This window comes from Eschrichtius robustus, chromosome 1 (genome assembly GCF_028021215.1).
Source record: "Eschrichtius robustus isolate mEscRob2 chromosome 1, mEscRob2.pri, whole genome shotgun sequence".
Taxonomy (NCBI): Eukaryota; Metazoa; Chordata; class Mammalia; order Artiodactyla; family Eschrichtiidae; genus Eschrichtius; species Eschrichtius robustus.
The window spans coordinates 42,779,708-42,792,065 of record NC_090824.1 but is presented as its reverse complement, the minus strand read 5'-3'; the positions used below and the strand labels follow the sequence as shown (position 1 = coordinate 42,792,065).

General features: G+C 37.6%; 1 protein-coding gene across 2 annotated transcripts in view; it reads left to right on the top strand.

Moving 5' to 3' along the window:
* The window catches only part of ARID4A (AT-rich interaction domain 4A), a 55,551-nt gene that overhangs the window by 39,037 nt on the left and 4,156 nt on the right, over positions 1-12,358 (top strand). For both annotated transcript variants that reach the window (XM_068544820.1, XM_068544821.1), the window contains exons 18-23: positions 2,136-2,220; positions 3,032-3,173; positions 6,154-7,290; positions 7,547-7,651; positions 11,152-11,358; positions 11,988-12,134. In XM_068544820.1, the coding sequence (XP_068400921.1) occupies positions 2,136-2,220; positions 3,032-3,173; positions 6,154-7,290; positions 7,547-7,651; positions 11,152-11,358; positions 11,988-12,134 (1,823 nt within the window). The remainder of the gene's footprint in view (positions 1-2,135; positions 2,221-3,031; positions 3,174-6,153; positions 7,291-7,546; positions 7,652-11,151; positions 11,359-11,987; positions 12,135-12,358) is intronic.

Sequence of the window (12,358 nt, the reverse complement as noted above, 5' to 3'; positions counted from 1 at the left end):
GGGAGGGTTTAAGGAAACGGGGCTTTGCTCTAGACTGGATGCTGTCAAGAAGTGGGGGGTAGTTCTGTGATTGGTTATCTTAATCTTATCTATAAGGAGAGAAGACTAGAGCAAGGTTAATGCTATAATTGGTAAAGCAGCAGCAGTCAGGAAAAAAAAGGACGTTTGGTCATTTCTGTGGCTTGGACAATGTTCCTGTTTTCTTCTGTGTTGAGACACAACTAGGGAGTGGTCTTGTTTTTGTCTTGATCCATTATGGCCACGGAACAGACCTGTCTGATGCCGATGTTCTGCGAAATTGTTCACATTCAACATGAGAACAACACGCCCAAGCTGTGAGGGCCAGAACAGCTCCGTAGCAACAGCAAGGCCCAGCTAATAGTACCAGGCTGGTTCCTGAATGTCAGGGACTACTTTTCTCTTTCTCCGTTAGAAAGTCTTGTGTGTTCAGTATCTCTGCTTGCCCTGTAGTTGCTTTGAGCCAGAGTGCTCCAAAATTTCCCTGCATACTCATTGTGTGCCCTGTTATGCCTCAATTCCCTCATCTGAATTGGGGAAGACAGAGTACCTACTTTACAGGGATTCTGTGAGAAGCAGTGCTAATATCTATATTAACATGCAAAGTTAATATAATTAGCGCCGAATATAGTTAGTAAGTGCTCAATAAACATTAACTGTTTTCTTTAGTGAGGGGGAGTTTGGTTTCTGTCCTCTCACGTCATTTTAAAAGAGTATGGTTTTAATGAATAGCGTATAAAACTTTAAAATTTCTTTTCTCTTTTCTCAAACCAGCCCCTGTGCCCTTCACATTTCTGCCAACACTAAAAACAAACTTTTTCGTCCATCTCCCAGTTGTTTTGTATGTGTGTACTGAATTTGGGAAGAAAGACCGTGCTTACCAACCTCGAGTCCCTGCTTTGCAGTTGCAGCCCATTGTAGCCTTCTTTTTTCCTCAGATTCTATTTAGTTCACATCCATCTACTTTTATTTGCCATCAGTGTGTCTGTTCTGCTTTCCAGAATTTCCCACTCCTATCATCCTTCTGTCTCATTTTTTTAATGTTTTACTGTATGACTCTTCCTCACAGTCATTTTTTTATTACAGGCTCATGTTCTTCCTAACTGGTTACCTAACTGGAATTCACATGGTTAATGGGTTTTCATTGACCTTCCGTACTGCTAGATATTGGGTTAATGCAGGAGAAGATCATTTTTAAACCACAGTATAGGTAGTCATGGTACTGTGTCAGCTGAACTTGCGCATATTGGAACAGTGCCCTTCTTTTGCGTGACTTCACGGTAACTGGGTAACAAAGTGAGGGTATGGTTCCCATCATCATGGTGCAGTTCAAAGCAAGGACTGCCTGTAGTTGTTCTGCTTAAATGTTCAGATTTTAGATTTTGGTTGAGCTCTGTAAATACCTATATATTCATATAATATAAAAGCTGTTATTTAGTTCTAGGAAGTTTAATTCCTTATTTGCCCCTGATTAGTAACTTGGACTATGTTAAAATCTAGAGGTGATGTCAGTATTTTGGGAAAGGGGAAAATGAGGAGTTCTCAACTTGAGCTAAACAGAGTAAACTTAGGTAAAGGAAATATCTATAAAAAATTTCAGTCTTAGAGGTGATACAGCTCAGAATAAAATTTTATTAGAAATACTGGAGGCTAGAGAGAGTTCTGAGAGGAAAAGAGTTGAAAAGGACTTCATAAAATAATCTGGAACTGAGCATATTACAAACTTGAATTTACCTGACTTGTTTTGCATTATTCGGTCAATAGAATGAATTCCAGTGCAGAATCAACTTATTTCATTAAGCTCAGATGTGTGGGAGTTGTGGAAAAGAAGGCAGTTCAAACAATCTTGCATCTATTTAGAGTTTGCCTACCCTGCTATCCCTGTAAGCCTGTTTTCCCTGAGAAATTCTCTTGCCTTGCCCTGTTGGTGGCAGGTACATAAAACACCTAGTACAGTACTTGGCACACATGTTACCAGCAAACTAGCATCTGTGCCCTTCGCATTTCTGCCAACACTAGAACCAGATTCTTTAGCCTGTCTCACTGTTGTTTTTATTTGGTGAGTACATTTCAAATAAGGTATTCTTGTGAATTTTTAATATATCCTTTATTTTAAGGTATGATGAATGGGTGAAGGCTGACAGGATAATCTGGCCGTTGGACAAAGGTGGACCAAAGAAAAAACAGAAGAAAAAAGCTAAAGTATGTACATAGGTGCCATATCCTTTATGATAAGTACAGGAATTATTCATATTGTATTTTCTATAAACGTTGTTTTCTCATTGTATAATCATCTTGAGTCTTTCAAAGTAATTGTGATTTTCTCTTCTACAACCCAGAAGCTTAAAAAGTAAAAAATGTAAACACATTACCACGCTGTTTCAGGAAAGGTGAAAACTGGTGACCCCTAGGGCACAGACTTCAAACACAAAGGCCTATGAGGTTCTCTAGAAAAGGGGTAAAGTAGGACTGAGAGTGACAAAGAAGAGGTCAAGTTCCTCATCTAGAGAGAATGGAACTAACCACTCTGCTGTGGGATGCAGACCCAGGGTTGCCAGATTTTAGGATTTTTTAAGACAACTCTATTTTTTAAAATGTGAAATCTGATTTTTAAATGCTGGAAGCTAATACTAAATTTTAAAACATACATTGGCCAGTTGTACCCTCATGCACACCCACAATTTTCAGCCTTTGTTGTGGAGATGATGACATATCTTTCTTTTCCTCAGGGAATAGTAAGAAACAAGGGGGAGAGCTGAGTAGTGTATAGCTCTCTAATGTACTGACTCTGACCTTCACAATATAATTGCAGTGTTCCAAGTTGAAGTTGTAGAACATCATATTCATATAAGTACACAAATATTTTAGAAAACTATTTAATTTTTATTTTTCCATAACTACAGATTAGGAGTTGACATAACAAACCTTTCTGAGTTATAGTTTTCCTTGGAGAAGTAGACTGTTCATTTTTCATAGGCTGGTGCTTCTCATACATTTTGTTGTTGTTACCCAGAACAAAGAAGACAGTGAGAAGGATGAAAAGAGGGATGAGGAGAGGCAGAAGTCAAAACGGGGACGACCTCCTTTAAAATCTACTCTTTCATCAAACATGCCATATGGTTTGTCTAAGACTCCAAACAGCGACGGAAAATCAGGTACCAGCAGCGCTCACATCAATATGCCAGACAGCTCACCTCTGTCAAATGGAATGGAAGGTGCTCAATTCTGAGAATCACTGGTTTTTTAAAAATCAATAATAAAAATAATAAAACTTCAGTTATGTGAGAGATTCATAGAAAGTTATCTAGGTTTTTTTTTTTTTTTTTTAAGGAATCAATTTTATTTATTTATTTTTGGTTGCGTTGGATCTTTGTTGCTGTGCGCGGGCTTTCTCTAGTTGTGGCGAGCGGGGGCTACTCTTCGTTGCGGTGCACGGGCTTCTCATTGCAGTGGCTTCTCTTGTTGCGGAGCATGGGCTCTAGGTGCACAGGCTTCAGTAGTTGTGGCTCACGGGCTCTAGAGCGCAGGCTCAGTAGTTGTGGCGCACGGGCTTAGTTGCTCCGCAGCATGTGGGATCTTCCCGGACCAGGGATCGAACCTGTCTGTGTCCCCTGCCTTGGCAGGCGGATTCTTAACCACTGCACCACCACGGAAGTCCCTAGGCTTTTACTATATGATTTAAACTACAAAATTTGATTTGAAGAAAATGTTTATTTTGCTATATCATGTTTATTTAAAATTTAGTGATGTTCTACTTAATTAGGGATAACTTTTCTTGTTAATACCGTAGGAATATTCTTTCTTTTTTTAAAAAAATTATTTATTTATTTTTGGCTGCGTTGGGACTTCGTTGCTGTGTGCGGGCTTTCTCTAGTTGTGGCGAGTGGGGTCTACTCTTTGTTGCGGTGTGCTCTTCGTTACGGTGCATAGGCTTCTCATTGCAGTGGCTTCTCTTGTTGCGGAGCACGGGCTCTAGGTGCGCGGGCTTCAGTAGTTGTGGCACGTGGGCTTAGTTGCTCCGTGGCATGTGGGATCTTCCCGGACCAGGGCTCAAACCCGTGTCCCCTGCGTTGGCAGGCGGATTCTTAACCACCGCACCACCAGGGAAGCCCCCATAGGAATATTCTATTTTAACAGAGGGTGGGTTGAAAAGCCATGCGTCCTCCTGTGTGCTGCACTGTCCTACAAAGCATGTGCCAGTGTCTCCTGTAATCTATTGCTGTTCACCTAGGGTCTTTCAATAAAGTTGTGACTGCGTTGTTCAAAGACAGGACAAACTAATGTGGTAGAGGCATGTTTTGTGATGAACATAGGTGAACATATTTTAGTCTGATTTTACCGTTTTTCCCACTTTTCTACCTTTGTATATTTTTCCATGTAGTTTAAGAAATGTTAAATTTAGAAAACGTTCATATAAAAATTTCCCTCCCTTGAAGAAAAAAGCTTTTCTGAACCACAGGATTGCCATGAGCCCACCACGTGGAGAAAACGGCATCTTTCCTCCTCTTTACTGCCATCTGCTGGAAGGTTGTCATAATACACAAATGCGAGATGTCCACAAAGTGGAAGATGCCCTCTTAGATGCATGCCAATGTGCAGTGTACAGTCTACAGAACTATGCATGGTCTTGCTAAACTACTTCATAAAAGTAAAAAACTACTTTTTAAAAAAAATTTATTTTGTTTATATTTATTTTTGGCTGCGTTGGGTCTTCGTTGCTGCGTGCAGGCTTTCTCTAGTTGTGGCGAGCGGGGGCTACTCTTCGTTGTGGTGCGTGGGCTTCTCATTGTGGTGGCTTCTCTTGTCGCGGAGCACCAGCTCTAGCTGCGCGGGCTTCAGTAGTTGCGGCACATGGGGTCAGTAGTTGTGGCTCACGGGCTCTAGAGCACAGGCTCAGTAGTTGTGGCGCACAGGCTTAGTTGCTCCGGGGCATGTGGGATCTCCCTGGACCAGGGCTCGAACCCGTGACCCATGTATTGGCAGGCAGATTCTTAACCACTGCACCACCAGGGAAGTCCCTACTTTTTTTAACATGAGAAAAAATTCTAAATTCTGTATATGATAAAACCACAAAATAAAACTACACACCTTTTCATTTAAAAAGTACATTTAAGCTTGCTTTTTTGCACTTCTTTAGAATATGAACACCATGTGGGTAGAATTTTTGTATTTTACAACTTCCATACCGTCTTAGAACCCTAGTTATTATTTTAAAAATTCTCTGAGTTAAAGAGAATGATTTAAGGTAGCTGGCCTATACTTTCCTGTCTCTTAATCAGAGGAATATTTAAAGTTTTGAGAATTCAAGCTTCTCATCCTGTACATTTTTTCAGAATTAAGTAGAATATCATATTCCTTTCTAAGGACGCAAAATGGGCATCTCATTTATTAATCAGTACCTTCTAGATCTCAGATCAAACCACTTAACGTATTAACTTCATATCTCAGTACTGGTCCTTTGATTTTTCTAGGGGTTGCTGTAGCCTAAATACGATACTAGTAAAAATTGCAAAATAGCTCTTTTATAGAATTGAGACAGTAATATTTTCTATGCAGTGTATTTTCACATGGAATTTGAGGTCTCCCCTCCCCCATTTTTGGCACAAATGTATGATTTATTTATTTTTTTAATTTGTATTTTTAAATTTTATTTATTTATTTATTTATCTTTGGCTGCGTTGGGTCTTCGTTGCTGCACGTGGGCTGTCTCTAGTTGTGGTAAGCAGGGGCTACTCTTCGTTTTGCTGCGTGGGCTTCTCATTGCGGTGGCTTCTCTTGTTGCGGAGCACAGGCTCTAGGTGCGTGGGCTTCAGTAGTTGCGGCGTGCGGGCTCAGTAGTTGTGGTGCGTGGGCTCTAGAGCACAGGCTCAGTAGTTGTGGTGCACAGGCTTAGTTGCTCTGCGGCATGTGGGATCTTTCCGGACCAGGGCTTGAATCCGTGTCCTCTGCATTGGCAGGCAGATTCTTAACCATTGTGTCACCAGGGAAGTCCTGATTTATTTTACATAAGAAATTTCTACAAGGAGGTATTCAGAGGTACTTGATTAAGAGTTTTGTCTTTGGCAGAATTTTTATTATAAAATTGCATTGGTAATTAAGATAGAAACCTTTGTAATACAGTATTTCCTCTTGCAGACTCCTGTTCATCTGATAGTGAAACGGAAGACCTTTTAGAAAAGAATTTGATGACTGAAGAACTTTCTCCTGATATTAAAGAAGAATTAGAAAAAAATGAAAGTTTAAGTGATGATAAACTAGATGAAGAAAATCCAAAGATTGCTGCACATATATTAAAAGAAAATGATAGGACTCAAATGCAGCCTTTAGAAACCTTGAAGTTAGAAGTTGGAGAGAATGAACAAATAGTACAGATTTTTGGAAATAAAGTGGAACAAGCAGATGAAGTTAAGAAAGAGGCAGAAAAATCTCCTAAAGGAAAGGGAAGACGAAGCAAGACAAAAGATCTTTCTTTAGAAATTATAAAGATTTCATCATTTAGCCAGGATGAAGCAGGAACTGAACCTCATATAGAAGCTCAGAGTATAGAATTTTCTTCATTAGACAGTAAAAACTTTTCTTCTGCTACAGAAGATGAAATTGACCAATGTGCAAAAGAAAAAAAGTTGAAACGGAAAATACTGGGACAGTCATCACCAGAGAAAAAAGTAAGAATTGAGAATGGAATGGAAATGACAAATAGCATTTCTCAAGAAAGGACCAGTGATTGTGTTGCATCTGACGGAATGAAAAACTTAAATTTTGAACAACACTTTGAAATAGAAAATGAAGGAATGCCATCATTAATAGCAGAGCCAAACCAATGCATTCAAGAATTGACTAAAGAAAAATTTGATAGTCCAGCTGAAGAAACTGTAAATACTCCATTAAAAGAAGAAGAGGATGCAATGCCTCTGATTGGGCCGGAAACCTTGGTTTGCCATGAAGTAGATTTGGATGATTTGGATGAAAAGGATAAGACCAGTACTGAGGATGTAGTAGTTGAAAGCTCTGAATCTAACTCTCTTGTTTCTATTCCACCTGCCCTACCTCCTGCAGTACAGCATAACTTTTCAGTAGCTTCACCACTTACTCTCAGCCAAGATGAGTCTCGAAGTATAAAAAGTGAGAGTGACATAACCATTGAGGTTGATAGTATTGCTGAAGAATCTCAAGAAGGTCTCTGTGAGAGGGAATCAGCAAATGGATTTGAAGCCAGCGTTGCCTCTGGTACCTGTAGTATAATTGTTCAAGAAAGAGAGAGCAGAGAGAAGGGTAAGGACTTCCTAGGGAGAAAATCAACCGTTATATTAAAACCAAAAACTAGTAAACCAAGAGTTTTAGGAACTAATGATCTGTTAAGTACCCTCCCGTCCTCCTTCCTTCCTTCTTTACTCTCTCCCTCCCTCCCCTCCTTTTTTTTTTTTTTTTTTAAACATACACGTGGAAATTCGTGTAGAGTAGATAGGTGAATGAATGTTCTTGCTCTTGATTTTTTTTTTTTCTAATTCTCTCTTTTCACTTATTTCAGGTCAGAAAAGGCCAAGTGATGGAACTAGTGGATTATTGGCAAAAAAACAGAAGCGAACCCCAAAGCGAACAAGTGCTGTAGCCAAAAATGAAAAGAATGGAGCAGGTTGGTACTTTTCAATGCTGGCTTTAGTGTGGTGTTAGTACTTTCAGCAGTTTGTTGGCTTGATCATTTGTGTCAGCTTAAAACGCAATTTGGTTCATTATGTTCTGAAAAGTAGCAATTTTTCCATTAGTTTTTAATCTGAAGGTGCTTGTCAATTTTATTTAGAGCTGGGATAGCTGTGGTTATTTTTTATGCTTATTTCATTTGTATTTCTTATGTAAAGCAGTTTAATATTAGAGGAATACATTTGGGAATCTTGAACAAAAGAAAAATAACATTTGCTCTGGTAATAAAAGCAGATTAAGTTTACATTTCTGAATGGAATGTTTTCCTTTAATCTAGAAAAACTGACTTTTAAATAGTAACACAGTAAGTTTGAAATATAGGGAAATAAAATTCTTATTGAAACAAACAGGAAAATTAGTAAACCAGTAAGAATAGATTACATGAAAAACAGATTTCTGTACAATAAGGAGTAAAATTAAGTTGTAGAATATAGTAAATAGAAATAAACATGGTTGATTTTGACAAATTAAAATTTTACCTCCAAAGCATGCCTTCATACAAGTCTGAAAGGGAAATTCTAGATTACAGTAGATACATATTTCAAGGAAGGGGCATATAATTTATTTAAGATAAAAGGCATTTCAAAGAAAAACCTTTGAGCCATATTTCAAGTCCTCAGTAGCCAGATATGGCTAGTGGCTGGACAAGACAGGTCTAGAGTATAGGGAAAGAGTGATGGGAGATGAGACTAGAAAGACAGCAGGAATTACAAAGGGAAAATGAGTAACTTTACAGTGGATGAGCTGGGCAGACATCACCTTAGTCAAATGAAGTGAACACCACCAGCAATGGGACAAAGTGAAATGTACCACCTGACAGGATGAAATAAGAAGAACATAGCTGCACATCTGTAATATTCCTGTCAAAGATGTGTATAACCTGACTGTAATCACGAGGACCCATCAACAAATTCAAACTGAAGGATGTCCTATAAAATAACTGGCCTATAATTTTAAAAATTGTCAAGGTCATGAAAGTCAAAGAAAGAGGAACCGTTGCAGATTAAAGGAGATTTATGAGGTGTGATAACTAAATGCAGTATATAATTCTCACCTGGATCCTATTGCTGTAAAGAACATTATCAGGTCAAGTAGAGATACTTGTGTGGGATCTGAGGATTAGATGATAGTAATATATCTGTGTTAATTTCCTGATTTTGATGGTTGTATTATGGTTCTTTAGGAGTGTGGTGGTTTTTAAGACATATCCACAAATGTGTTGATATGTTTCCCTTCAAGAGGCAAAGCCTAATCCCTTCCTCTTGAGTACGGGCTGAATTTAGTGACTCCCTTCTAACTAATAAAATAAAGTGGACGTGATGGAGTATGTCTTCAGAGAATAGGTCATAAAAAGCACTGCAAATTCCTTCCTGCTCTCCCTTGGATCACTTGCTCTGGGGGAGGTTAGCTGCCATGGTGTGAGGTCACTCAAGCAGTGTATGGAGAGGCCCACGTGGTGAGGAACTGAGCATATCCTGCCAACAGCCAGCAAGGAACTGAGGCCTCCCAACACTCACTAACAGCCATGTGAGTGAGCCATCTTGGAGCATATCCTCCAGCTCCAGTCAAGTCTTCAGAGACCAGAATCTTGGCTAAAAGCTTGACTGCAACCTCACAAGATTCCCTGAGCTGGACCACACAGCCAAGCTGTTCCCAGATTCTAACCCTCTGAAACCGTGTGAGACACTAAACATTTGTAGTTTTAAACTGCTAAGTTTGGGGCTAATTTGTAGATAACTAATACAGGGAGAATGTTCTTATTTGTAAGAAGAGAACACTAAAGTATTCAAATATGGCAGGGCAACTTATCCTCGAATGGCAGAAAAACATTCTTTGGTAATTGTTCTTCTCTTTTTTGTAAGTTTGAAGATTGTCTCAAAATAAAAAGTTAAAAAGATTAAAAAGGAAAAAAAAAAGGAGATGATCAGTTTTTCTTTTTGGAAAGAATCTTTGGCTTAACTAAGGCAGTGAAAGAAGGAATGAATTAAGAGAACTGGGACATAAAATCACTAGTACTCAATTATTATTAGTTAGATACGAGGAACAGGTTAACTGACATATAGCATATAGGAGTAGCAGCAGGCCGTTGGAAGAGTAATTTAGGGAATGTTGCTTTAGAGGTACCACCTATTAGGAAAATAAGGGTCTGGAGCTTCGAAGAAAGTCTGTTTTTAGAAGATAGTTGTTGAAGGATTACAAGATGATAAAGCTGCTATGGGAGAGTTGTAAAAAGAGAAGAAAAAGGACCAGAAGTGGAATTATGTGGCATATCCCTTTAAATGGGCCAGGAAGAGCAGAGTAGAAGCAGATTAGAGATAAATGAAAATCAGTTAACACTAGTTGGTTTGAATAAGAAAGACGTCTCAAATGCAATAGAATATTCAAGTAGGATTAAAATATATTCATTGAATTTGGTGAATAGTAAGTGTTTGGGGCCCTAACAAGAGCATGGGAAGGAGACATGATTAGAAAGTATGGAAATAAGAATAACAAAGGACTTCTCTTTCATGAAATTTGACCCTAAAGAGAAGGAAAGAGGTGCCAGCTAAAGGGGGGAGGTTTTCCTCTCCTTCCCTCCCTCTTTCTCTAAGGGTAGGAAAGCTTAAAGCATGTTCATAGACTCTGGAAAAAGAAGAAAGATAAAATGACATTGGAATATTTCAGAGGAGCTGGGGATAAATGGTTTCAAGAGTATAGCTGAAGAGACTAGTTTGCCCAGCATTAAGTCTCTTCTTTTTGAGGCCAAAAAAGGGAGATAAGGACAGACACAGTAGGGGAGGGGCTGGGAAAGTGAGTGTGTAACCCTCAACTTTGCCTTTTCAGTAGAAGGGAAGGTTGGCTGTTGAGAGTGAATAGGATGGAAGTAGGGTGTAGACTTTGAAAAAAAGCAGAAAAAGTTGAGAGAAAATTCTAATTTGTTATTAAGTGAAAACCAAAAGCATCTTTAAGTACACATTTGGTGAGGAGGGATGTAGACTTGCAAACAAGTATCTGACACATTTTATATATTATACATATGTTAAAAGTTGGATGTGTATTTTGTGCTTGTTCATGTATATAGTTTGGGTTGGTCCCCTTTTGGGTTGTTTTTATGTTTTGTTTTAAACATAAATGGGGCAATACTATGCTTATTGTTTTTTAACTTTATCATTTCACCATGTATTTTGGATATTTTGCCATTTTTGTTCTTAGGAACTCTAGCTCATTCTTTTTAACAACTTTAGCACAGTATTCTATAATAGTGATATATAATTCTTAGCCATTTCCCTTTTGGTGGGTATTTAGGTTATTTCCATCTTTTTATTGTTATAAAGCTTAGCACATTTGTGCATTTATTTCTTTAGGATACCGAAAAGTGTAATTACTGGGTCCGTTGCATTTTAATATTTGAGATTTTTATCATTTATAACCTGAGTCAGTTTTTTCTTATTATAGGACAAAGCAGTGATAGTGAAGATCTTCCTGTCCTAGACAATTCAAGTAAATGTACCCCAGTAAAGCATCTTAGTGTATCTAAGCCACAGAAGCTTGCACGATCTCCTGCAAGAATATCCCCTCACATCAAAGATGGAGAAAAAGATAAACAGAAAGAAAAACATCCGAATTCATCTCCTCGGACATATAAGTGGAGTTTTCAACTCAGTAAGAAGCTTATAGAAAACTTGAATGTATATTACAAAGTGGTATATATTTTGAAATGTCAAAATAAGGAATAACGATTAGCAAATTCATTTATTTAGGTATCCTAAATGTTGTCTTATTAATAATCACTACTTATTATCTTAAATACAAATCTGTGTATTTTCATAATACTAACTTGATAAATATTGATTGGAGAAAGCTCTCCAGTTATGGAATGAGACATGTATGATTTATATAAATTGATGAAACTTAAACACCCTTTCTTGTACTGACAATTGGAAATAATTAATAAAGGAGGAAAACATCAATACAAAGACACTATTTGGATAAATAACTACAATTATAGATCATAGTTGCTGTATGTTGATGTTTCCTTGTGCTTTTCTGATTATTTCAGTAATACATCATTAAGTAATACACGTTTAGTGGAATATTTGGGATATATATAGAAATCTTATTCATGAATTTAATTAAGGTCTTCCATTTTTATAGAGCCTTATTTAGTGTACTGTTAGGTTTTAATAAACTAAAGCTTTTGTTGATTTATGAGTTGGACTTTTGATAGAACTGCCATCTTTTTTTCTCATAGAATTATTTTTAAATCCAAATTAACTTTTTTTCCCTTTTAGATGAATTAGATAACATGAACAGTACGGAGAGAATCTCTTTTCTCCAAGAAAAACTACAGGAAATCAGAAAGTATTACATGTCTTTGAAGTCTGAAGTTGCAACCATAGATAGGAGGAGAAAAAGATTAAAAAAGAAAGACAGAGAAGGTAATTTGTGATTATAATTTTTCTTCCCCCTATTTTTCAAATATATATCCTATCACTTCAGAAGATTTAGGTTTGCCACTTTTTAATATAGTATATATTTATTAATTGTTATCTTTAGATTCCTAGTGTTTTCTTCTTTGTTGCTATTGTTGAAGTGAGTCAACAACTGAATCAGAATGAGACTCTTGAAAGAGACTATGAACTGTTTTACAAAATGTGTGATT